The following is a 26,852-nucleotide window of genomic DNA, read 5'->3' on the forward strand; positions in this document are numbered from 1 at the left end:
GGAGTACGAGAGCCAGTCGAGCGCTGAGGCTAAACTTGTGAGAGTTTGACCTGCTAGAGAGGATTCTGCCGGCCCATGAGTACAAGGTGCTGGAGGAGAAACCAGGCAGGCTACAATAATTCTTTGATTTCAGACAAGGTAGGTACTATTTCTACTTTAACTTGGTAATGAGGGCTGATAATCGGTTCTATGGACTATGTTAAGGTGGTGTAAAATGTTTGTTTATTTCACTCTATCCCTCCACGGGCTGATTCCACCACCCGGAGATTGTCCGGTTTATGAAGAGTCTGAACGAAGAGAGCTGGCCACGTGGAAGCTGGAGGTGATGGGTTGTCTAGATCAGAGACCAAGAACAGGCTCCTCCTTGTGACTTCAACATTTTCACTGAATGATGCTACACTCAGCATGTGTCCATAATGTTGTTGTAGCCACTGTTCCTCACAGGAAAATGCAGGATTTCTGGTTCGGGAGTTGTGGAATAATGAAGCAAAAGCTGGGCTATCGTTGAAAACAAAACGTGCGCCCTGTTTTACTCCTAAAGTGCTTATTTTATTCTACATAGAAGTTGGGAAAGATTTTGAGTCATTTTTAAAAAATGAACGTTTCTGAATGTGCACATATTTCACCTGTATGATTCACGTGACGTGGGAATGGGAAGCTGTTTGTCAATTACAGCACATTTAAAAATGTGTTTGGGCTGTTTTAATACAATGTATGTGTGCTTGAGTGTTTTATTCGAGTAGTACCACATCATTTAACATATAGTATATATTTCAATGTAATACCATGTTTTAAGACACTGGACCTTTAGGTTGGTTTGCAAAAAAATATTTAATAATGATACTGCAGTAAACACAGTATATTCACATAGCAGTTTTTTCGGCAGTGTTTGATGTGGAACTGTGTTAGAGCGGTCAAATCCACAGGCGACTCCTGGCATTATACCTACAGTGGCCATGCATGGCGTCGCTTTAAGAGAGAACCCATGCAGCCTTGTTTACAAATTCAAACACTGGAATGTGAGATGTTATCTACAGTACATCTCAATTAGGTTGATAAAAGTCCTCTATTTTGTATTTCTATATAGCCTACACTTTCTAATTCTACAATTCAAACGCGAGTGGGACAGATTTGGCTTTGTGACACCACCAAAACATCAGTCTATGCGGGTGTCAGCTATCGCAGGGTAACACTGATTGAATCTAGGCCTAAAATCGGTAAATGTATGAAAACATCTATCACCTGAATGTCTGATAAACGTCACAGTTATGTTAAAAACAATTTGAACAAGGAGATAATGTGCTAATTATGTAAATAGAGAGAAAAAACAGCTGTATGGTTCATTATTGTAGATTAGCAGTAATAACCAGAAATAAACACATTTAAAAATAAACGTTTAATCCCACAGGGTTGTCAAAGCATCTACACTGCTTGACAGATGTGATCTATAATAAGCATAAATTGTGTATCATATACATACACTGGATGGTCATTCTGTCCCCGATCAAGGCTCATGTGCAAACGGTGCACAGTTGGAATAAAGGAGAGATTAATAGGATTCGAAAGGTGTGACAGTGTATTCAGTAGATTCCAGCACAAGGCCTTATCTTGGTCCCCATGAACAGTATTGGCCTACAAACCCAGCACATGCAATTTCAAGTATCAAATACAACTCCCTCCCCCCAACAGTGTTATATGACTGTCCACTCTTGGAAGTAGGGGCTCTATTCAATGTGTATTGCTGAAGCCGTACAGATTGCAAAATAGAAAAGGTACATTTCCGATTGAGCTAACATATGCAGCATTTACCGTGAATGCAGGAACATTGCCTTTAAAACTTCCACAATATGGATTGAATAGAGCCCTAATGATAATAACATTTTTAAAAAGTCAGTCATTTTAGTATTGGGAAGAAATGTGTCACTATTTTTTGTTTTTCAAATACATTTGATATAAACGCGACATTCATTTTAATACAAAAAGCGAATAGTTGGAATCATAGGAAATAAAGGACAGGAGTACTTTACAGTATCACAATCTTTCTTTTTGATGTTGTATGGAAACGCATATAAAGCTAAGTAGCAGGTAGATAAGATACATTTGTGTTGGTACTGATGGGGCTTTGGTTAGATAGGCCTATGTCATGCACTCCACATCAGGTAATGTGGCCTCTGGGCCAGTGAGTGGCAGTAGAGTGCTAATCCTGGTCTGGGGAGGTAGTTGAGTGGTTCAGACTGGTCTAGCAGGTCCTCTCATGATCACTGCTCTCGGAGATGTTGTTGCTGGGGGTTTCTTGGGCACTGGCGTGTGCGGCTGAAGACAACACCTCCTCAAAACTCCCTCCACCCCCTTGGCTTCCCACCTTGGTCTGCTCCAAAAACAAAAATGCAGAGGCACACACACACAAGAGCAAACAACAATGTTAAAACCAATAAGAATCTGTGACATTTCTTTGGTGTTCTAACAACCCTGCTGATGACAACATTTGGCTCTAAATGCTCACATTCAAAGTGGAGCGATTGTTCTCCAGAGAGTAGTGTTTAACTTCAATTAGTTGAGCTGTAAAAATAGACTGGATTTAAAAAATTAAAAAACGTTTATTTAATTAGGCAAGTCAGTTAAGAACAAATTCTTATTTACAATGCTGGTCTACACCGGCCAAACCTGGACCAATTGTGCGCCGCCCTATGGAATACCTAAACTAGAGGAAGTGAAGCTTTGAAAGAAAGGAGTCAACAAGAAAGACCCGAATACTGTTGAGACACAATGTTGACTTTACTTAGGCCGGGATTCAATCCGATCGTGCTTTGTTCGCAATGCACATTTTAAAGGCAATGTTCCCGCATTGGAAGGGACACATTCTTAAAAAACGCTGCACATCTCAAATCGAAAAATTACCTTTAAAATGGGCCATTGTCCAAATCCGCACTTACTTACTTCAACATTACGTAAATAAATAACTCTCATAGCTCTCAGTCATTGCTCTGACAGCAACATGTGTAATGTTTCACATTACCTTTATGTTGGAAACGGTGCATTCAACCTTCTCCTCAAAGGACTTGAAACTGGGCGAGTTCCTAATGGGATGATTAGTCAGATCAGTTTTCCACAATACTATCATTTTACTATACAACATGTATCGGAGTCACCATGAAGCAGAACTGCACAACGGTTGAAGCCAGCCACCATACTGTACCTTTACTGTTGTGTACAGTTTAACTAAAGCTGCCTGTACTTACAGTCCTCTCTATACTAAAGCTGCCTGTACTTACAGTCCTCTCTATACTAAAGCTGCCTGCACTTAGTCCTCTCTATACTAAAGCTGCCTGCACTTAGTTCTCTCTATACTAATGCTGCCTGCACTTAGTCCTCTCTATACTAAAGCTGCCTGCACTTAGTCCTCTCTATACTAAAGCTGCCTGTACTTACAGTCCTCTCTATACTAAAGCTGCCTGTACTTACAGTCCTCTCTATACTAAAGCTGCCTGCACTTAGTTCTCTCTATACTAAAGCTGCCTGTACTTACAGTCCTCTCTATACTAAAGCTGCCTGCACTTAGTCCTCTCTATACTAAAGCTGCCTGCACTTAGTCCTCTCTATACTAAAGCTGCCTGTACTTACAGTACTCTCTATACTAAAGCTGCCTGTACTTACAGTACTCTCTATACTAAAGCTGCCTGCACTTACAGTCCTCTCTATACTAAAGCTGCCTGCACTTACAGTCCTCTCTATACTAAAGCTGCCTGCACTTAGTCCTCTCTATACTAAAGCTGCCTGCACTTAGTCCTCTCTATACTAAAGCTGCCTGTACTTACAGTACTCTCTATACTAAAGCTGCCTGCACTTACAGTCCTCTCTATACTAAAGCTGCCTGTACTTACAGTCCTCTCTATACTAAAGCTGCCTGCACTTACAGTCCTCTCTATACTAAAGCTGCCTGCACTTACAGTCCTCTCTATACTAAAGCTGCCTGTACTTACAGTCCTCTCTATACTAAAGCTGCCTGCACTTAGTCCTCTCTATACTAAAGCTGCCTGTACTTACAGTCCTCTCTATACTAAAGCTGCCTGCACTTAGTTCTCTTTACTAAAGCTGCCTGCACTTAGTCCTCTCTATACTAAAGCTGCCTGTACTTACAGTCCTCTCTATACTAAAGCTGCCTGCACTTACAGTCCTCTCTATACTAAAGCTGCCTGTACTTAGTCCTCTCTATACTAAAGCTGCCTGTACTTACAGTCCTCTCTATACTAAAGCTGCCTGTACTTACAGTCCTCTCTATACTAAAGCTGCCTGCACTTACAGTCCTCTCTATACTAAAGCTGCCTGCACTTACAGTCCTCTATCAACACAACACTGTAAGAAGACCTGTATGCTCAGTGTAATTGAAAGGTTGCTTTTTCTAGTGTTAGGATTTCTATGATTGCTGTATTTTCACACATTTATCTTTTAATAAACAGGTCAGATAAATACATTTCTAGCTATCTTGTCCTGATGACTGCTGCAGTAAATAGACCTAGATTACGTTATACCTGTAAATTCTGAAATAATACCAATTCCCCTCATAATAATGCTTCCAAACATTCAGCCTTAAGACAACAAGAATGACTGGGTGGCTAAGGATGGGGATCTAACGGAGTACTAACCCTATCACTACACACAATTACCTCATAGCGGGCATGCTCATTGAGTGGCGGATAGAGCAGCTGTCCCCAGAGAGCATGGCCCAGATAAGAGAGGAGTTCAATCATTAACATGGATTTACAGAAAGCAGAAATCACAGAGCACACACTAGTCAGTATGGAAACTTTTCTATAATAGAGATTTACCCATCATCCGATTGCCCAAAAGAAACATACAGTTTTTAGATTCAAGTATTATAGAGGAATATAATAGCTTATAGTGTAATATGATACATGTTCTTAGACAGTGTTGGGAAAGCCAAGTATTGCCTACTTCACCCAGATTTTAGCCAAAAAAGTAGTGTAGTTCCAGTAGTTACTTACACCGCTACATGGTAAAAACGTTTACTACTGAAAACACTATTTGAATTCAGTTAAACTACCACAAACCTACTGCAAAACATTTGTAGTTAAATGACTAGTTGAACTACATGTAGTTCCCTATTCAACATTGTTCTTAGACGACTTAGTCATGCAGTATCATCTAAAGTGACGACTTATACACATTTATGTGACTAACAACTTCTAGAGAACTAGTAATGGTAATTGTACAAAAGAGAAATAAAACTAAAACTCAACTGTAACCATATTGGTCTACCCTCAAATAAAACATGCTATGGTCAACAACACTAAGTCATGCATACCTAGTGTTCAGTTTGCTACAGATCTGAGGAGCTGGCGTATTCACTATCATGTGACTGCACCGGAATTGTCTCAATCAAATCCTGGAAATGATCCCATTCAGTTGGTAGTCATCATCCTAATTACGCTCATATTTAAGTAAGTAAATGGCCACCATCTTAGTTGGTATTTTGACTAGTTTCAGTGCAGTCATAGCAAAGACACACAGAATATCAGACTCCAAATCACAAGTAGACTACTGAGATAACACAAACACAATATCTTACCCAAGTGAATTTGATCTTTTGATGCGTAGAAAGAGATGAAAAAAACAAACATATTTCAAGACATTTGAATGACAGTATCAAGTGCCCCACTTATACTGTACATTGTGACTTAATTTCAGAAATACAGCAGAGTTGAATTAATCTTCTTTTCAAGAAAAGCCACACAAAGATCCAGTCCACACACACTTCAAACACACAGTTAACCAAGCAATCATCCAAGCTATGGCAATGCCATACTCTATGCTGTACTGTAGGCCGACATTATGAAATAGAATGCAAATGTTTGGGTTGCAACTATTTAAATAGAAATCTGCAGTCTGTAGTGCCGAGTAAAGCCAGCAGCAAGTATCACCACAGGCAACATACCTTGCTTTGTCTGGTACCTCCTAGCTAAATAATACTTTGAGCATATTTCAAACCCAATGCAAGTGGGCCAGGGCACTTTTTCATTTCACTGGGCAACATAGTGAAAATAGTGTTGTACTGTATATATAATTCACACGAAAAATCCATAGGAACTCATTTGCATGCACACACAAACACACAAACTAGGGGGCATACCTTCTGAGATACATTAACTCAAGGCCAAACATGCTGGAATACATGAAAGAATGTCCATTCGTCTCTAGATTAATGTTAAACATGATTTCAAACAAAATTGGTTGATAAATACACTATTCCAAGTATTTTGTTACATGTCATTATCATGCAATAATGACAACAATATTAAAAGAACAAAACAAAGACTGACACCTCGCCAATACACACTACATGGACAGGTATAACACTAAATCACAGTTTTCCTTTGTCATGACTCGTCTGAGTATTGCATTACCAGTGACAGCTGTCTATGATACGATAGCTCCCCAGTGGCAGAGTGTAGAGCCAGAATACTGGCCAGCCATGGAGCTCTATTGTGCCACCATGCCTTGTCAGAGCTCCAGTCCTTCAGGGCTGATCGTGGTCAGTCACTGCGGGCTAGCTCACAGCTCTCCCAGCCCTGATCACAGCTCTCCAAGCTCTGATCCAAACCCACCCCGGCCTGCATCCAATCTGGCCTGCAGAAAGCCGCTTACTCTGGGTTTACGCAATGCAAACATGTCCCCCTGTCTGGGTCAACCCCAGCAACAGTGAGGATTGGGCACATGACAAGGCAGACTGGGTGTAGAGAAGCAGAGACGAGGGGGGAGCGTGGTCATTCTGACTGGAGGGACCCTGTATTCTGTTTCAATAGCTGTAGGCTTAAAGATGTAGCATAAGGATTTAGTTGATAGGATATTCAATATTTTGATGCATGGTTGCCATAGGCACCAGTGACACTGTACCTCATATCCCCAAACTTCCTGCTGATGGCTGTTCCCAGTGTGGTGAACGCTGCTGACGTTTTCTGACCTGCCGTGCTCAACGTCTCCGATGTCTTTTTGTACCTGGCCAAATGAAAAGACGGTGATGATCAAAACAGACAAAGAACAGGATACCTTAGGACAGCCACTCCTGTGCTCTTCCCATCCCTGTACAGAACACTATTCACTACACACACAGATTAGTTTCATAGTCAGAGTTGGAGCCAGGGTGTAACTGATTCTCCAGCACAGCATCATATCTATACAAATATGCCCGATGGGAATATCCTTTACCTGTGGACAGCAGATTTGATTCATTTTTATTCACTGCATATAGTTTACATACAGTGCCTTTGGAAAGTATTCACAATCCTGGACTTTTACCACATTTTGTTACGATAAAGCCTTATTCTAAAATCGATTAAATGCAACATTTTCCACAGCAATCTACACACAATACGCCATAATGACAAAGTTAAAATAGGTTGTATTACATTTTAGCTAATAAAAAAACAGAAATACCTTATTTACATAAGTATTCAGACCCTTTGCTACGAGACTCAAAATTGAGCTCAGGTGCATCCTGTTTCCATTGATCATTCTTGAGATGTTTCTACAACTTGATTGGAGACCACCTGTAGTAAATTCAATTGATTGGACATGATTTGGAATTCACACACCTATCTATCAGGTCCCACAGTTGACAATGCATGTCAGCGCAAAAACCAAGCCATGACGTTGAAGGAATTGTCCATAGAGCGCCGAGACAGGACTGTGTCCAAGCATAGATCTGGGGAAGGGTACCAAAACATTTCTGCACTATTGAAGGTCCCCAAGAACACAATGGCCTCCATCATTCTTAAATGGAAAAAGTTAGGAACTACCAATTCCAAGCGTCAAGTTGGGAGGAAACCTGGCACCATCCCTACGGTGAAACATGGTGGTGGAAGCATTATGCTGTGGGGATGGGAGACTAGGCAGGATCGAGGCAAAGATTAACAGAGAAAAGTACAGAGAAATCATTGATGAAAACCTGCTCCAGAACACTCAGTACCTCAGACTGGGGGCGAAGATTCACCTTCCAACGGGACACCGACCCTAAGCACAATGCCAAGACAACACAGGAATGGCTTCGAGACATGTCTTTGAATGGCCCAGCCAGAGCCCGGACTTGAACCCCATCAAACATCTCTGGAGAGACCTGAAAATAGATGTGCGGCAACATTCCCCATCCAACATGCCAGAGCTTGAGAGGATCTGCAGAGAAGAATGGGAGAAACTCCAAATACAGGTGTGCCAAGCTTGTAGCGTCATACCCAAGAAGACTCAATGCTGTTATCGCTGCCCAAGGTGCTTCAACAAAGTACTGACTAAAGGGTCTGAATATTTGTGTAAATGTGATATTTCAGGTAATAAATTAGCAAGAAATTCTAAAAACCTGTTTTTGCTTTGTCATTATTGGATATTGATAAGGGGAAAAAACTATTTAATCAATTTTAGAATAAGGCTGTAACATAACAAAATGTGGAAAAAGTCAAGGGGTCTGAATACTTTCCGAAGGCAATGCACCCTGAGCAAGGCTTAGGTGAGAAAGACTTTTCCCTATTGATGCTGCAGAATCGATGGGACACACAGGAGAGCATCACTTTGATCATTTGTACAGCTTAAATACCACTGTTAGGGCTCTGGCCTATAAAGGGAAGCCATTGATTTTCCTCTTTGTTTTCTAGGTCTAACAGCCTGCTAGTCTGATGCCAAACCTGGTCTCAGAGCATTTCGTATTTTTCTATATGTAAATTCCGAGACACTACATTTAGTTACGTTTCGTATGGTATGTAATCATTTGTGGATGTCCATCACCCAACTTTGTATTATACACTGCTAAAAATAAATAAAGGGAACACTAAAATAACACATCCTACATCTGAATGAATGAAATATTCTTATTAAATACTTTTTTCTTTACATAGTTGGATGTGCTGACAACAAAAATCACACAAAAATGATCAATGGAAATCAAATTTATCAACCCATGGAGGTCTGGATTTGGAGTCACACCACACTACAGGCTGATCCAACTTTGATGTAATGTCCTTAAAACAAGTCAAAATGAGGCTCAGTAGTGTGTGTGGCCTCCACGTGCCTGTATGACCTCCCTACAACGCCTGGGCATGCTCCTGATGAAGACTCCTGGACAGTCTGTGGTGCAACGTGGCATTGGTGGATGGAGCGAGACATGATGTCCCAGATGTGCTCAATTGGATTCAGGTCTGGGGAACGGGCGGGCCAGTCCATAGCATCAATGCCTTCCTCTTGCAGGAACTGCTGACACACTCCAGCCACATGAGGTTTAGCATTGTCTTGCATTAGGAGGAACCCAGGGCCAACCGCACTCACAAGGGGTCTGAGCATCTCATCTCGGTACCTAATGGCAGTCAGGCTACCTCTGGCGAGCACATGGAGAGCTGTGCGGCCCCCTAAAGAAATGCCACCCCACACCATGACTGACCCACCGCCAAACCGGTCATGCTGGAGGATGTTGCAGGCAGCAGAACGTTCTCCACGGCGTCTCCAGACTCTGTCACGTCTGTCACATGCTCAGTGTGAACTTGCTTTATCTGTGAAGAGCACAGGGCGCCAGTGACGAATTGGCCAAGCTTAGTGTTCTCTGGCAAATGCCAAACGTCCTGCATGGTGTTGGGCTGTAAGCACAACCCCCACCTGTGGACGTCGGGCCCCCATACCACCCTCATGGAGTCTGTTTCTGACCGTTTGAGCAGACACATGCACATTTGTGGCCTGCTGGAGGACATTTTGCAGGGCTCTGGCAGTGCTCCTCCTGCTCCTCCTTGCACAAAGGCGGAGGTAGCGGTCCTGCTGCTGGGTTGTTGCCCTCCTACGGCCTCCTCCACATCTCCTGATGTACTGGCCTGTCTCCTGGTAGCGCCTCCATGCACTGGACACTGCGCTGACAGACACAGCAAACCTTGCCACAGCTCGCATTGATGTGCCATCCTGGATGAGCTGCACTACCTGAGCCACTTGTGGGGGTTGTAGACTCCGTCTCATGCTACCACTAGAGTGAAAGCACCGCCAGCATTCAAAAGTGACCAAAACATCAGCCAGGAAGCATAGAAACTGAGAAGTGGTCTGTGGTCATCACCTGTAGAACCACTCCTTTATTGAGGGTGTCTTGCTAATTGCCTATAATTTCCACCTGTTGTCTATTCCATTTGCACAACAGCATGTGAAATTTATTGTCAATCAGTGTTGCTTCCTAAGTGGACAGTTTGATTTCACAGAAGTGTGATTGACTTGGAGTTACATTGTGTTGTTTAAGTGTTCCCTTTATTTTTTTGAGCAGTGTATGTTACGAATTTGCAAAATGTACTATGTTACAAATTTGCTAAATGTATGACATGTTACTAATTCTAGCTAGGTGGCAACTGTAGCTAACTGGCTAACGTTAGCGGTTAAGTTTAGGTGTTAGGTTAAAGGGTTAGAGTTAGGGCAAGGATTAGCTAAAGGGATTAGGGGAAGGGTTAATGTTAGGGAAGGGTTAGCCAACATGCTAAGTAGTTGCAAATTATCTCAAAAGTAGTAAGTAGTTGAAAAGTTGCTAATTAGCTAAAATTGTCCGTGATGAGATTCAAACTCGCAACCTTTGGGTTGCTAGACAGTCGGGTTATACGCCTACCCATCAACCGACCAACCACCCTTCCCCAGGCACCGAAGACGTGGATGTCGATTAAGGCAGCCCCCCACACCTCTCTGATTCAGAGGGGTTGGGTTAAATGTGGAAGATACATTTCAGTTGAATGCATTAGGTATCCCCCCCTTTCCCTTACTTTCATTTTTGCCATAAGTAACCATATGTCTTATATAACCATACCAAAAGTAACATGTCATACTAATTTGAGTGTCCCGGATTTACTATGTTACGTCTATTCTATGAGACCAGGATGCTGCCTGCCTGGCTTCCAACCTCTCAGAGCCCCAGGCCCTAGAGCCTGATTATCGCTCAGTGCATTAGACACAGACTGCATGGAAATCTGAGGTCCGCATCTGGCCGTCACATACACACCTATGCCTGCTAACGGTTCCATCTGAAAATGATCACTACGCCTCCATAAGAATATCATGTTCATGTTGCTCTCCGAATAGTCTCTTGCATTTATCGCAACTCGCACATTACTGGTCCTTGCTTCCAGCCTAAAATTTAGTTTGGTACAGTGGGGGTTAATATAAGCCTTGCAGTCTGTCTGTCCGACCTCGGAAACAACAAAGTTTCCCTTTTGAATTTTGATCTCTGTAGTACCATAGACTGTAAGTCTGGACACCATTCGCTCTATGGTCTGCATCTGCCCCATGGATTGTGCAATGTGCTTTTATAACACAGGAGGTTGGTGGCACCTTAAATGGGGAGGACGGGCTCATAGTAATGGCTGGAATGGAATGAAATCTAACTCAATCACATGGTTTCCATGTAGACGAGACAACTTTTCTGAGCCAGTCGAAATCATGCACCAACCCCATTATCATGGACATATCCATTTAAATGCCAATCGAAAAAAGTTTAAAAAACGAAAATGCAGCTAGTGTAGTGCCATTCCAGGTTCAATATTTGATGTGACTGAATTAGCTGAAGTTAGCTAGCAAGTGACAATAAGTTAAAGGCTGCATAGCAACCATTTTCTTTAGAACGGACAACGAGCCTTTTGCATAGCAACTACACAAAAATAATTAAACGACTGGAGCAACATGACCAAGACTTTTGTCCGGACAATATCTTCTGGTGGAAGAATTAAATTGTATGAATGAACTCAAAATAACTGTTTAAATGAAAACATGTAATTCATTGTTATTGTAATATGATAGTAAGCGTTTTATAAAGCAATAATGCATGCGAAGCAGTGATATACCATGAATACTGTCACAGGTAAATGGGTTGACCAACAACGCCATTCACCTGTGACTGTATTAATGATACAGCACTGCCTCGTGCCTTATTGCTTAATTAAACTGCGGCATTGTTGAATACCAATTTCTAATAGGCTTGAAGAGCATTCTAGAGCGTCCATTATTTCCCTATAGTGCACGGCATATCAGCACGGTAGAATTCAATGGCTATAGTTAATTCTTACATGTTCTATGTTTTAGCTGCTTTTGAAAGCAAAGGTTAAATTGAAAACATTATTGGCATTGTGGAATTCGATTTTCATAATAGCAAGCTAGGACTGATGGTTTGGTTAGCTAAACTAGCAAGTCTGTTTGGTTACCAGGGTAACTACTGTAGCTATCTAGTAAACAACGGACGCCAACAACAAACCACACTGACAATAGATGCAGCTCAGGCGTTGGAGTTGTTGACCTTCACACTTGTCCGTTTTGCGTTGGTTTTGAGACTGGAGATTAAGGAGATATGTTGTGGCATTTACACAGTGGAGGCCCCCTAATCTCCTCTCCTCTCCCGTCCAGCCAACGATCCCTCAGCACCACGGATCTGCTTGGCCCTGGCGACTTGCGGTTCACCCTCACCATGGTAACAGTGATTGGAGAGGGGCACTGCTCATTTGCGCACCTAGTTAAAGTGTGACTCTGGTAACTGAATAACCAGGGAGACAGGAGATCTAGGCCGACTGTATGGCTGTTCACACAAAATGGCTATAAATACAGAACTGACCTACACTGAGTGAACACTTGGTCTTTCCATGATATAGACTAACCAGGTGAATCCAGGTGAAAGCTATGATCCCTTATTGATGTCTTCTGTTAAATCGACTTCAATCTGTGTAGATTAAGGGAAGGAGCCAGGTTAAATACGGATTTTCAAGCCTTGAGACAGTTGTGACATGGATTGTGTATGTGTGCCATTCAGAGGGTGAATGGACAAGACAAAATATTTAAGTGTCTTTGAATGGGTTATGTTAGTAGGTGCCAGGCACACTGGTTTGAGTGTGTCAAAAACTGCAACGCTGCTGGGTTTTCCCCAGAATGGTCCACCACCCAAAGGACATTCAGCCAACTTGACACATCTGTGGGAAGCATTTGAGTAAACATGCGCCAGCATCCCTGTGGAACACTTTCAACACCTTGTAGAGTCTATTCCCCGACGAATGGAGGCTGTTCTGAGGGCAAAAGAGGGTGCAACGCAATATTAGGAAGGTGTTCCTAATGTTTTATCCCCTCAGTGTATATGAGCTCTACAAAACAAATCAGCGGTCCACTTAACATATCTTTCAGAGTTTGTGATGCCTATAAAGGCAATCTCTGGTGTCAGGAGCAAAACACCTTAAGGGCCCGAGTGCCATTTTCCTATTTTCTTCTCCAAATGCTAAGCTTATGCACTTACTCTGAGACGGTCTTTAAATGGCAACTGTAGGAGTCTAATTTAGACCCCCCCTCCCCATCCCTCTGGCTCCATGCACATTGGAATGTATTGTAACATCATATTTGACACATGAAGCATAATACACACATTGAAATATGTTGGGTACTTACGCAGTGGAAGTCTGCATGTCATACCAGCTCCTGTTGAAGTTCTGTTTGAACTCAATGAGTGGTGTTATACCCAGTTTGGCTTTGAGCTCTGAGTGGTGTTTTTCTTTGGAGGCCAACACTTGCCTCAGGGTGGAGATGTCTTCCTCTAACTAGAGGGATAAACAAAGAAAACAGAGAAAAAAAAGAGAATTAGAGAAATGGAGTAAGAGAGGGATACTAATTTCCCCTTGGGCTCAAGTATCCATATGTGACCTTGTTTGCTTTATAGAGCATTCATTTTGAATGCTCAAAAAGTGTAATATTGTTTTGGGATGAAGCCTAATACGCTACATAGATGTTGGTTATAGAGCTGTAATAAACTGAGGGAACTGAAGTACAGAACAATGGCTTTTAGCAGACTTTAGCTTATTTGGATGGACAGAATGAAGGTAGAGCTTTCTTGAATCCAACTTCGATCAACATACCAGGCTAAACATTGAAAAACAGATCAGTGAAAAGTGCTGATGAGAGGGACTACCTTTGTGAGTTCACTCAATATTTCCTCCCTCTCTTCATCAGTCAGAGTGTTGTTGAGGTCCACATCTGACACAATCTCTTCATCTACTTCTGTTACAGGCTCTGGGTCCAACAGACCTGGGGATAGACAAGGATGGAGGCTTAAACTAAACCAACTCGCCAAAGGTTAGGAAACTACAAATTTGCATATGGTGGACATTAACAACCACATACAGTAAGTCATGGCTAGTAACTCAGGCACCCTGCTGTCAAATGGTCTAACTAGAAGATCTGAGTAGGCTACAGCAAGGCAGATTCACATATCTGTTGCCATGGTAACACGGCCACAGTTCAGACAGAATGAACTAGATCACTGCTCTGCATCACCGAGACAATGTCAATATACCCAGCATGACCCCAAAATAGTTTAACAACCACTGTTTGATCCAGTGACCGTAATGCTCTACACTAGAGCTTCTATTTCCAAGCCCATTTATATTTTTATGCATTTAAAGCTAAGATACAGTATCTTCTGGGTAGTTTAGGGAAAAGTAATGCTAACCCGTTCCAGAAGGCCACCAGTTGTCTATAAGAGCATATACAACTAGGTGGGTCTAATCCTGGATGCTGATTGGTTAAAACTGCATTCCAGCTGGTGTCTATTCCAAAAGTTATCACCGGCTAAAGCTATGATGTTGAAATGCCCATTTACTCTGTTCCATCTCACTGCGCGATCCACTGTCTCATCAGCCCAGCCAGGCAATTTATAAACTTTTTATATAAACAATTTATAAAAAGCATCTAGACTGTCACATTCGTCGTACCGATGAGACCAAGGCGCAGCGTGATATGAATACATTCCTCTTTTAATAAAGAAAGAACACAAAACAAACTAACAAAACGACAGTGAAGCTATACAGTGGGGCAAAAAATTATTTAGTCAGCCACAAATTGTGCAAGTTCTCCCACTTAAAAAGATGAGGCCTGTAATTTTCATCATAGGTACACTTCAACTATGACAGACAAGATGAGAAGAAAAAAAAAATCCAGAAAATCACATTGTAGGATTTTTTATGAATTTATTTGCAAATTATGGTGGAAAATAAGTATTTGGTCACCTACAAACAAACAAGATTTGTCTCTCACAGACCTGTAACTTCTTCTTCAAGGGGCTCCTCTGTCCTCCACTCGTTACCTATATTAATGGCCCCTGTTTGAACTTGTTATCAGTATAAAAGACACCTGTCCACAACCTCAAACAGTCACACTCCAAACTCCACTATGGCCAAGACCAAAGAGCTGTCAAAGGACACCAGAAACAAAATTGTAGACCTGCACCAGGCTGGGAAGACTGAATCTGCAATAGGTAAGCAGCTTGGTTTGAAGAAATCAACTGTCGGAGCAATTATTAGGAAATGGAAGACATACAAGACCACTGAAAATCTCCCTCGATCTGGGGCTCCACGCAAGATCTCACCCCGTGGGGTCAAAATTATCACAAGAACGGTGAGCATAAATCCCAGAACCACACGGGGGGACCTAGTGAATGACCTGCAGAGAGCTGGGACCAAAGTAACAAAGCCTACCATCAGTAACACACTACGCCGCCAGGGACTCAAATCCTGCAGTGCCAGACATGTCCCCCTGCTTAAGCCAGTATATGTCCAGGCCCATCTGAAGTTTGCTAGAGAGCATTTGGATGATCCAGAAGATTGGGAGAATGTCATATGGTCAGATGAAACCAAAATATTTTGGTAAAAACTCAACTCGTCATGTTTGGAGGACAAAGAATGCTGAGTTGCATCCAAAGAACACCATACCTACTGTGAAGCATGGGGGTGGAAACATCATGCTTTGGGGCTGTTTTTCTGCAAAGGGACCAGGACGACTGATCCGTGTAAAGGAAAGAATGAATGGGGCCATGTATCGTGAGATTTTGAGTGAAAACCTCATTCCATCAGCAAGGGCATTGAAGCTGAAACGTGGCTGGGTCTTTCAGCATGACAATGATCCCAAACACACCGCCCGGGCAACGAAGGAGTGGCTTCGTAAGAAGCATTTCAAGGTCCTGGAGTGGCCTAGCCAGTCTCCAGATCTCAACCCCATAGAAAATCTTTGGAGGGAGTTGAAAGTCCGTGTTGCCCAGCAACAGCCCCAAAACATCACTGCTCTAGAGGAGATCTGCATGGAGGAATGGGCCAAAATACCAGCAACAGTGTGTGAAAACCTTGTGAAGACTTACAGAAAACATTTTACCTCTGTTATATACCCTTTGTTGGCAATGACAAAGTATTGAGACAAACTTTTGTTTTTGACCAAATACTTATTTTCCACCACCATCGCTTCGCGTTCCCACCATAATTTGCAAATAAATTCATTAAAAAAAATCCTACAAAATGTGATTTTCTGGATTTTTTTTCCTTCTCATTTTGTCTGTCAAAGTTTAAGTGTACCTATGATGAAAATTACAGGCCTCATCTTTTTAAGTGAGAGAACTTGCACAACGAGTATATATATATATATATATATATATATATATATATATATATATATATAAACGAGTGCTGACATGCAATTACACATAGACAAAAAAAACACATACCCACCCTCATCACACCCTGACCTGACCAAAATAATACATAAAACATAGAAAACTAAGGTCAGGGCGTGACATAGACATTATCTCCCATTTATTTTAGACTAGCATTTGGTTAACAGTGGAGATCATTGGTTTTCAATATTGAAATTTGATCTCCAGCTGTCCCATAGTAATGAACGTGAGTCAAGATGAGACAAGACAGGCAAAATCGCGTATCATTAACTCATTGTTATGGATGCATCCAAATAAATGGCACTAGAAAACTGCTTAAAACGCAAATGCAGCTACTTTGTTGTCCTTTTGGCTGCACTGTTTGATGTGACTGTAAGTTAGCCGTATGTGGCTAGTATTTAGAACGAACGACTGGGTCGCGTCCATAGATATGGAACAAAAAGACTTAACGACTGGGGCACGTCTCTGGCAACCGAACCGCTAGAAGAAACAACCAGCTGGCTTGGGTAGCAACCTAGATTTGTGTCGGGACTATATCTCGTGAAAGGATGAAATAGTATGAATAAATTCATCAAAATAATGTTTTTTTAATGAAAATATGTCAATCATTATTTGAATATGTTGGTAACCTGTTGTATAAAAGTGATAATGCCATTGAAGCCGGTGTTGAGGATATATTAGCAGTTTGCCGGCCTTATACGAACAGTAATATATCCTCCCAACACCAGTATCTCTGGCATTATCACTTAATTAACCGTCTTAGATGTTGTTTCTTATCTAGTTCCACTAAAACAAAACAAAAACGTCAATAGGTCTGACTAACAGTGTCTAATTAAATAGGAGCACAAATCTATTGTTTAATAGTGATCTAATTACATGATAATAAGTGTGTGTGTGTGTGTGTGTGCGCATGCATGTGTTTACAGTCACAATATAAGCAAAACCAGACAAACATCATAACACTTCCTGGTACGTGAAGTACTGAGTGTCTGGTCAATATCTGCAGCCCTGCTCTAAACGACTGACGCACAGACCGATGAAGTAATGGCCAAAGCCCTGACATGGTGTTCCCTCTGCAGATTAGATCAGTCATTAATTGTCCCGACTACCAAGTCTCTTATAACTGCATAAGAAGTACAGTAAAGAGACTGTGGCTGTACATTCTATACAAGCCTACAGTAATACACCTGACAATGTAAACTGAATAGAAATCCCAACCTACACTAATCCCAAGGTTGAAAAGCTCTGAGCCAGGACATAACTACGACATCTAAACTTAAGGGATGTTATTGAGCTGCGACAAGCTAGCTAGCGGATGTTTTTGTCCAGACAAAGACGACAACTAACAAACATGCGTCACGTCTGAGGCCTGGCTTCTCATTACATCTGCAGATGAATGGTGGCATGGCACAGAGCTCGTGATGCAGTTTGGCCACATAACCCAATAACAGAAAGGAAGGCTGTGCTGGGGAACGGAGTCCAATACTTCCTCATCAGAAGCCTTTGGAGCCGTTCCCTTTATTTGGAGCCTTTTCATGTAGACTTCCACATTATGAACTGCAGCTCTCCTTGTGAATCACTCTACAGCTCTGTCATTTTGCCTTGCTTCAGTGCTTGTAATAGTCAATATATTTCAGAGCACAATATAACCAAACTCAGCATTGTATGGTCATTCGATTTACCTCATTCGTTTTCTACTGACACTTTGCTCATCTCAAATGGGAAAGGATTCAGTTTACTTTGAACAGCGGTTTCTAATCTTTTCACTGTGAAAGGGTAGGCCCCCGGTAGGGATATGTTGCTTAGCAACTTGCCACATAGACGTGCAAACCTAATCATATTCATTGAATCATTTTGTTGTCATTAAGACATGTCAATCTGTCAACAATAGGCTCATTCAATTTAAATCTGACAATTTAGAGGTCTTGTGTTTGTGTTGCCAGTGTGAGGTTCTGCGTCCATTAGCAGTGTTCCTGAGGCCCTGAATGAGGTCCCTGCTGTAGATACATTAACATTTTCTCATGTTCCTTAAATAATCCATATGGAAATAAATATGAAAAAGCACAAAAACAACAGGAAACCATGCAGCCGGAATGTCATTGGAGTCGATGGACTCTGACTTTCCTCTTAACTCCCTGGCAGCCTGTCATCTGAAAATCACATTGCTGTTTCACCACACAGCCCTAAACCTCACTCCATCCCTGCCTCAGTCTGATTTAACAGAGCACCACAGTCACTGCCAAAATTATTGGCACCCTTGATAGCGATGAACAAAGACTATAAAATAAATAATTCAAATACTCAGCTACATTGTATGAAGAAAAATTTGTCTCTTATACAATTACTCAGAGAAAGAGATTTTGTTTATCAAGCAATCATTTAAGAATGTTTGTCAAATTATTGGCACCCTTGTTTTCAATACTTTGTGCACCCTCCCCTTACTAGGACAATGGCACTGAGATTGGAAAACACATTTGAGGAATAGACCATTAGACCATTCCTCCATACAGAATCTTTCCAGATCCTTTGATATCATTTGTCTGCACTAATGGACTGCCCTATTCAACTCAAACCACAAGTTTTCAATTGGGTTCAAGTCCGGAGACTCAAATGTTATCTGTCACATACTTTGTAAACAACAAGTTAGACTAACAGTGAAATGCTTACTTACTTCCCAATAATGAAGAGATTCAATTTATTAAAAAAAAAACCATTAGGAATAAATACACAATGAGTAATGATAACTTGGCTATATACACAGAGTACCAGTACCAATTCGATATGCTGGGGTACAAGGTAATTGAGGTAGATATGTACATATAGGTAGGGATAGGGTTGCAAAGAGTCAAACTTTCCGGGTAAATGTCCAGAATTTTCCATGGGATGTTAAGCCCGGGAATTTTCTGAATTTTGCTTAAATTCAGCAAAGAAAGTTAGCTTATAACAGTGTACCTTTTTTGTGGGATACACAAGTAAATTCTAGGTCTTGTGGTACATTTTGATTAAACTATCCCCAATTCAATGTAATTGCAACCCTCTGCACGCAGTGTATTCTTCCATCCCATGTGCAGAGCACTCTTCCATCACATGTACAGCTGATTCTCAAGATCTTGCACACTAATGAGATGCTATTCAGCACACACTACTACAAAGTCTGAGCCAAGGACCACATATTTTCTGGTAAGTTTTGATTACAATACTGGGTGGGGTGAATATATTTTATATGACACACATTATTTTTTGTTAATTAGTAAATAGTAGTCTATTTTGGATGATGCTGGTCATGACTCACATCAACACCTTTTCAAAGCATTTCATGGCCACAGATGTGAGTGCTACGGGGCAATAGTTATTTAGACAGGTTACCTTGGCATTCTTGGGCACAGGCACTATGGTGGTCTTCTTGAAACATTTAGGTATTACAGACTGGGTCAGGGAGAGGTTAAAAATGTCAGTGAAAATACTTGCCAGCTGGTCAGCGCATGCTCCGAGTACACATCCAGGTAATTCTTCTGGTCCTGCGACCTTGTGAACGTGTACCTGTTTAAAGGTCTTACCCACATCGGCTCCGGAGAGCGAGATCACACAGTCGTCCGTAACAGCTGGTGCTCTCATGCATGGTTCAGTGTTACTTGCCTCGAAATTAGCATAGAAGGCATTTGGGTCTTCTGGTAGGCTCACATCACTGGACAGTTTTCCCTTTGCATTCCATGATAGTTTCAAGCCCTGCCACATCCGACAAGCATCACAGCTGACATAGGAGTAGTAGATCTTATTATTAATGTTATTAGTATTAATGTTTTGATTGTTTGATGGCTCATCAGAGGTCGTAGTGGGATTTCTTATAAGCGTCCAGATTAGTCTCACAGTCCTTGAAAGCGGCAGCTCTAGCTTTTAGATTAGTGTGGATGTTGCCTTTAATCCATGACTTCTGGTTGGGATATGTCCAACCACAATCAGTCAGGGTTCTGTAATACTACATAAACTTTAAAAGGTTGCAGTATCTGCCCTTGTGTACTCCTCCTGATTTTGGAGTCTATTTCGGATGTTTCGCATCTGAACACATCATTGTCACATTCTCAGTTCAGGTCAGCAGGTCTGGGTAGTCTGTGGCTTGACAACTCATCCTCAATTAACTCACACTAATCATATTCAGCAGCACAGAGGCCAGAGCTGTAGAAATACACCGTCTCCTTTTCACATGCTAGGTTCTCAAAGTCATCATTGTTTTGCTGTACAACCTTCTCCACACCAAATATTCTGTAGTATTGACAGCTACCCCAGTGTTGTTCACACAGAATCAATCAACCTGATATGAACCTATAGGCAAACTGAAAGGCATATCTCTCACACTGTGGCTGCTCTGGCCATGCTAAAGTCTGTCATCCAAGGTGAAATATCTGTCTATTAGTGATGGTATCACAGTGGGTATCACAATGGTTGTCTCTCTCTCTCAAAGCAGACAAACAGGTTGCGATCCATTTTGACGACATGGAAAATGTACTGATACCCTCATCTCGACCTTTGCACAATGATAGCGACAGCACTGTCATCTCCTATTATCACCGCTAGCTCATTGATGTTCAACGAGTTTACCCATTACGTATTGACAGAAGAAACAAATCCTGTAAACTTAACCTGTGTCAGACGGAACACGGAGCCAACATAACCGTAAGTGTTACTGTAAATCCCCAATCCCCTTACCAATGAGATAGCTCTTAACCACGGTAAATAAAAATGGATCAGTTAGTAAATAAACAGAGGTTATCTGGAAATTGGTTCCACTTTTTGCTTCCGTTTTAGACCATCTCGACCGGTTACATCATTTCTGACCTAGCTATAGTAGTGGGGTTTTCCTCAGGGATTATCAAACTAGATTTACCACAGTCCTTCGCCTCAGCCAATTAAGCAGTGGTGATAGCTAGCTCAAGTCGAAGATGCCATTTCAGATAGTCCTCTGACTGCAACTTCATCAAATGGTTGCTCTCAAACTCATTAGGTGAATTAACACTGTCAGGGGTGTTTTTATCCAATTGGTGGAGGGAGGTGAGAGTGAGTGCAGTCCCTCAGTCACTCACGACAGTGAGACTTAAAACATGAATCAGTAATACTGCATTACTCCAGTCAGAAGGGACACATTCCTGTGAAGGGCAGTCAGAAGGGACACATCACATGAACATTCCTGTGAAGGGCAGTCAGAAGGGACACATCACATGAACATTCCTGTGAAGGGCAGTCAGATAATCAGAGAAGCAGCATACCTGTCCTGATATGTCCTTGTCCTCTTTCTTCATTTGGTAGCAGAAACGAGGGGGAAAGATTGTTCATTTTATGAAATTAGTCATTGTTGATCAGATATACACTAAGTGTACAAAACATTAGGATCACCTCTTTCCATGATATAGACTGACCAGGTGAAAGCTATGATCCCGTATCGATGCCACTTGTTAAATCCACTTCAATCAGTGTAGATGAGACAGGTTAAAGAATGATTTTTAAACATTGACACAAGGATTGGTTATGGTGTGCCATTCAGAGGGTGAATGAGCAAAACAAAAGATTGAAGTACCTTTGAACAGGGTATGATAGTAGGTGCCAGGCGCACCAGTTTGAGTTAGAGAACGACTGATAATCAGCCAGGCCGATATAGCTGTCCGATATTGGCCTTTTCTAGTCTAACGTGTATCCTCGTTTCATCTTTTTCCTACCCACGCTCTCCTTGTTAGATATTATTCACATTTATTGCTTGGTAGCAAATGTCATCGCCATTGAGATAGTTCTCATAGTAGCAGGAAACAGCAGCAAGTGATATGAGCGATGACGAGATGTGAAAGGGTGCGGAGTTACAGCCATCGCTCTATCCAACCGTAGCAGTAGGATCAAGTTCGCCCATTTATTGACCGATAGCTGCATTAGTCAATTGAGTTGTTTAGCGATGCATCCTGGCAGCTAAGTTGATTAGCGATGCATCCTGGCAGCTAAGTTGATTAGAGATGCATCCTGGCAGCTAAGTTGATTAGAGATGCATCCTGGCAGCTAAGTTGATTAGAGATGCATCCTGGCAGCTAAGTTGTTTAGAGATGCGTCCTGGCAGCTAAGTTGTTTAGAGATGCATCCTGGCAGCTAAGTTGATTAGCGATGCATCCTGGCAGCTAAGTTGATTAGAGATGCATCCTGGCAGCTAAGTTGATTAGAGATGCATCCTGGCAGCTAAGTTGTTTAGAGATGCATCCTGGCAGCTAAGTTGTTTAGAGATGCGTCCTGGCAGCTAAGTTGTTTAGAGATGCATCCTGGCAGCTAAGTTGTTTAGAGATGCATCCTGGCAGCTAAGTTGTTTAGAGATGCGTCCTGGCAGCTAAGTTGTTTAGAGATGCGTCCTGGCAGCTAAGTTGTTTAGAGATGCATCCTGGCAGCTAAATTGTTAAGAGATGCATCCTGGCAGCTAAATTTAAAAAAAAAATCCATATAAAAGGAAAATGACACACAAAAAAAAAAAAAAAGTTTCATAAGCATCCGTGGTCATAAATCATGACGTTACGTTGGACCCATTTGCATTGAACAGATGTTCTTTTATATTCTCAAACTAACAGCAGTGCCTATATTATTGTCCTTCCATACAGGTGTCACATGCGTGAGTGATGCTTTTATGCAAATGTTGTTGATCAGTAGGGCAATATAGAAGGCAAACGGACTGTTTGTCATCTGTAGCACCATAGATGCCACAGATCAGCCAAAATCTACTTTTAAATATACTTAAGTATCAAAAGTAAAAGTATAAATAACTTCAAATTCCTTATATTAAGCAAATCAGATGGCACTATTGTCTTGTTTATTTATTTAAGGATAGCAAGGGGCACACGCCAACACAGACAAACTAAGCATGTGTGTTTGGTGAGTCTGCCAGCTCAGAGGATGATGGGCCAGGGATGTTCTCTTGAGTGTGTGAATTGGAACATTTTCCTGTCCTGCTAAACATTTAAAATGTAACGAGTACTTTTGGGTGTCAGGGAAATTGTATGGAGTAGTTTTACATTATTTTTGGTAACACTTTACTTAACCTATCATAATAACACGTTATGACATGGTTATAACCATGTCATATGTCACAACAGCTGACAACTTCTCATAACCTGTCATAATATGGTCATAACACTCATGTACCTGTTGTAACATATATTGCGTTATTTTTTGACTGGTTATGACAATGTCAAAACCCACATTTATTCAAACATGTTTTTTCCCTGCAAAGAAGTTTCCTTGTCACGCCTTGGTCAATATGTTTTGTGGTTTCGTTATATATTTTGGTCAGGCCAGGGTGTGACATGGGTTATGTGTTTGGGTTCGTATTGGGGTTTTATTAGCATTGGGATTGTGTATGATTAGGGGTGTGTCTAGTTAGGCTTGGCTGCCTGAGGCGGTTCTCAATCAGAGTCAGGTGATTCTCGTTGTCTCGGATTGGGAACCGTATTTAGGTAGCCCGAGTTTCACTTTGTATCTTGTGGGTGATTGTTCCTGTCTTTGTGTATTCACCAGATAGGCTGTAATAAGTTTCACGTTTTGTATTTCAGTTATTTCATGTATCGTTCAATTTTCCTTTATTAAAGATCATGAGTAACCACCACGCTGCATTTCGGTCCGACTCTCTTTCCACAACAGACGAACGCCGTTACAGAATCACCCACCACTCACGGACCGAGCGGCGTGGTTACAGGCAGCGACAGCAGGAGCAGCGAAGGGAGGACGTTATGGACAGCAATGGCATGGATTATACGACGTGGGAAGAAATCGACAGGTGGGCGGCCGACCCAGAGAGAGTGCCGGAGCCCGCCTGGGATTCGCTAGGGCAGTGCGAAGAGGGCTATAGGCGAATGGAGTTAGAGAAACAGACACGGCGGCGCACAGCGAAACCCGAAAGTCACCCCAAAAAATGTATTGGGGGGGCGGCTCAGAGGGAGAGTGGCTGAGTCAGGAGATAGACCTGAGCCAACTCTCCTTGTTTATCGTGAGGAGCCAAGGAGGAGACCAGAGCCAGTGTTAGAGGTGAGCGAAGCAGAGACGGTGAAGGAGTTAATGGGGAAAGTGGAGTGGAGAGTAATGAGGGAGTTGCTAGCTTGCTGCTATAGATATGATATTCGTCCGACGGATCGTGTCGGGGATTTGATAGCACCCGAGTTAGCGCTCTATACTCAACCTGAGGTGCGTGCTAGTCGGCTGGTGAAGTTGGTGCCAGCTTCACGCACCAGGCCTCCTGTGCACATCCCTAGCCTTGCATGTCCTGTGCCAACACTGCTCTCAAGATCTCAAATACGCCTTCACGGTCTAGCCCATCCTGTGCCACCTCCACACTGCAGTCCTCCGGTGGCAGCTCCCCGCACCAGGCTTCCTGTGCGTGTCCTCGATCCTGTAGCACCAGTTCCAGCACCACGCACCAGGCCTCCAGTGCACCTCGCCTGTTCAACACAGCCAGAGCCTTCCTTTCCTCCTACGCTGTCGGAGTCTCCCGCCTGTTCAGCGCAGCCAGAGCCTGTCTCCTCTCCTGCGCTGCCGGAGCCTCCTGCCTGTTCGGAGCAGCCTGAGCTGCCAGTCTGCAGAGAGCTGTCAGTCTGCCAAGTGCTGTCAGTCTGCATGAAGCAGCCAGAGATGTCAGTCTGCAAGGAGCTGTCAGTCTGCATGAAGCAGCCTGAGCTGCCAGTCTGCAGAGAGCTGTCAGTCTGCAGGGTGCTGTCAGCCTGCATGAAGTAGCCAGAGCTGCCAGTCTGCAAAGAGCTGCCAGTCTGCAGGGTGCTGTCAGCCTGCATGGAGCAGTCAGAGCTGTCAGTCTGCATAGAGCAGCTAGATCCGCCAGTCAACCAGTCTCTTCCAGATCCGCCAGTCAACCAGTCTCTTCCAGATCTGCCAGTCAACCAGTCTCTTCCAGATCTGCCAGTCAACCAGTCTCTTCCAGATCTGCCAGTCAACCAGTCTCTTCCAGATCTGCCAGTCAACCAGTCTCTTCCAGATCTGCCAGTCAACCAGTCTCTTCCAGATCTGCCAGTCAACCAGTCTCTTCCAGATCTGCCAGTCAACCAGTCTCTTCCAGATCTGCCAGTCAACCAGTCTCTTCCAGATCTGCTAGTCAACCAGAATCTTCCAGATCCGCCAGCCAGCCAGGATCTACCGGAGCCTACTACCTGCCTGAGCTTCATCTCAGTACTGGGCTTCCTCTCAGTACTGGGCTTCCTCTCAGTACTGAGCTGCCCCTCTGTCCCGAGCTGCCCCTCTGTCCCGAGCTGCCCCTCTGTCCAGTGGGGATCTGGGTGAGGACTATTAGGCCATGGTCGGCGGCGAAGGTGGATTATCCCAGGACACGAAGGGGAGGAACTATGACTTTAATGAAGTGGGGTCCACGTCCCGAGCCGGAGCCGCCACCATGGACAGACGCCCACCCGGACCCTCCCTATGGTTTTGAGGTGCGTCCGGGAGTCCAACATAACATCGCAACATATATTGCGTTATTTTATGACTGGTTATGACAATGTCAAAACCCACATTTATTCAAACATGTTTTTTCCCTGCAAAGAAGTTTCCTTGTCACGCCTTGGTCAATATGTTTTGTGGTTTCGTTATATATTTTGGTCAGGCCAGGGTGTGACATGGGTTATGTGTTTGGGTTCGTATTGGGGTTTTATTAGCATTGGGATTGCGGCTGAGTAGGGGTGTTGTATAGGCTTGGCTGCCTGAAGCGGTTCTCAATCAGAGTCAGGTGATTCTCGTTGTCTCGGATTGGGAACCGTATTTAGGTAGCCTGAGTTTCACTTTGTATCTTGTGGGTGATTGTTCCGGTCTTTGTGTATTCACCAGATAGGCTGTAATAAGTTTCACGTTCCGTTTGTTTTGTATTTCACAGTTATTTCATGTATCGTTCCGTTTTCCGTCATTAAAGTAACATGAGTAACCACCACGCTGCATTTCGGTCCGACTCTCTTTCCACAACAGACGAACGCCGTTACATTCCTTTCATTTGAAAGTTAGTTTCTTAATTTCTTTATTTTTATAATTAATTATTTACAGTCATGTTTTTTTTCTCCATCATATTTTAAATAACCTGTAGAAAATAAATGTTGGCAGCCATGAAGTGCTTTGAAAGGCTGGTCATGCCAGCTTAACCCAGTTTATCAAGAGAATTACCATTCAAATCAAATTACAGTGCATTCGGAAAGTATTCAGACCCCTCGACTATTTCCACATTTTGTTACGTTACAGCCTTGTTCTAAAATTCATTAAATCGATTTTTTCCTTTATCAATTTACACACAATACCCCATAATTACAAAAGCAAAAACTTTGTGCGAACTCCAAGCGGGATGTCATGTGCCTTTTACTGAGGAGTGGTTTCC

The 26,852-nt window shown here is 42.5% G+C and overlaps 1 protein-coding gene across 7 annotated transcripts in view; it reads right to left on the reverse strand.

Moving 5' to 3' along the window:
• Window positions 1–1,381: 1,381 nt before the first annotated feature.
• LOC115107711 (tumor protein D53 homolog) overlaps window positions 1,382–26,852 on the reverse strand; it is a 31,818-nt gene continuing 6,347 nt past the window's right edge. The window contains exons 2-9 of one of the 7 annotated variants that reach the window (XM_029631269.2): window positions 21,739–21,765; window positions 13,949–14,064; window positions 13,432–13,580; window positions 6,913–7,014; window positions 5,588–5,602; window positions 4,665–4,703; window positions 3,017–3,077; window positions 1,382–2,368 (exon numbers count right to left, since the gene is read on the reverse strand). In XM_029631269.2, the coding sequence (XP_029487129.1) occupies window positions 2,240–2,368; window positions 3,017–3,077; window positions 4,665–4,703; window positions 5,588–5,602; window positions 6,913–7,014; window positions 13,432–13,580; window positions 13,949–14,064; window positions 21,739–21,765 (638 nt within the window). In that variant the 3' untranslated portion in view covers window positions 1,382–2,239. Of the gene's footprint in view, window positions 2,372–3,016; window positions 3,078–4,664; window positions 4,704–5,587; window positions 5,603–6,912; window positions 7,015–13,431; window positions 13,581–13,948; window positions 14,065–21,738; window positions 21,766–26,852 lie in introns of all 7 variants that reach the window. The other 6 variants (XM_029631268.2, XM_029631271.2, XM_029631270.2 and 3 more) reach the window with 6 other exon arrangements.

The sequence above is a fragment of the Oncorhynchus nerka genome, linkage group LG24 (genome assembly GCF_034236695.1).
Source record: "Oncorhynchus nerka isolate Pitt River linkage group LG24, Oner_Uvic_2.0, whole genome shotgun sequence".
In the NCBI taxonomy this organism is placed as follows: Eukaryota; Metazoa; Chordata; class Actinopteri; order Salmoniformes; family Salmonidae; genus Oncorhynchus; species Oncorhynchus nerka.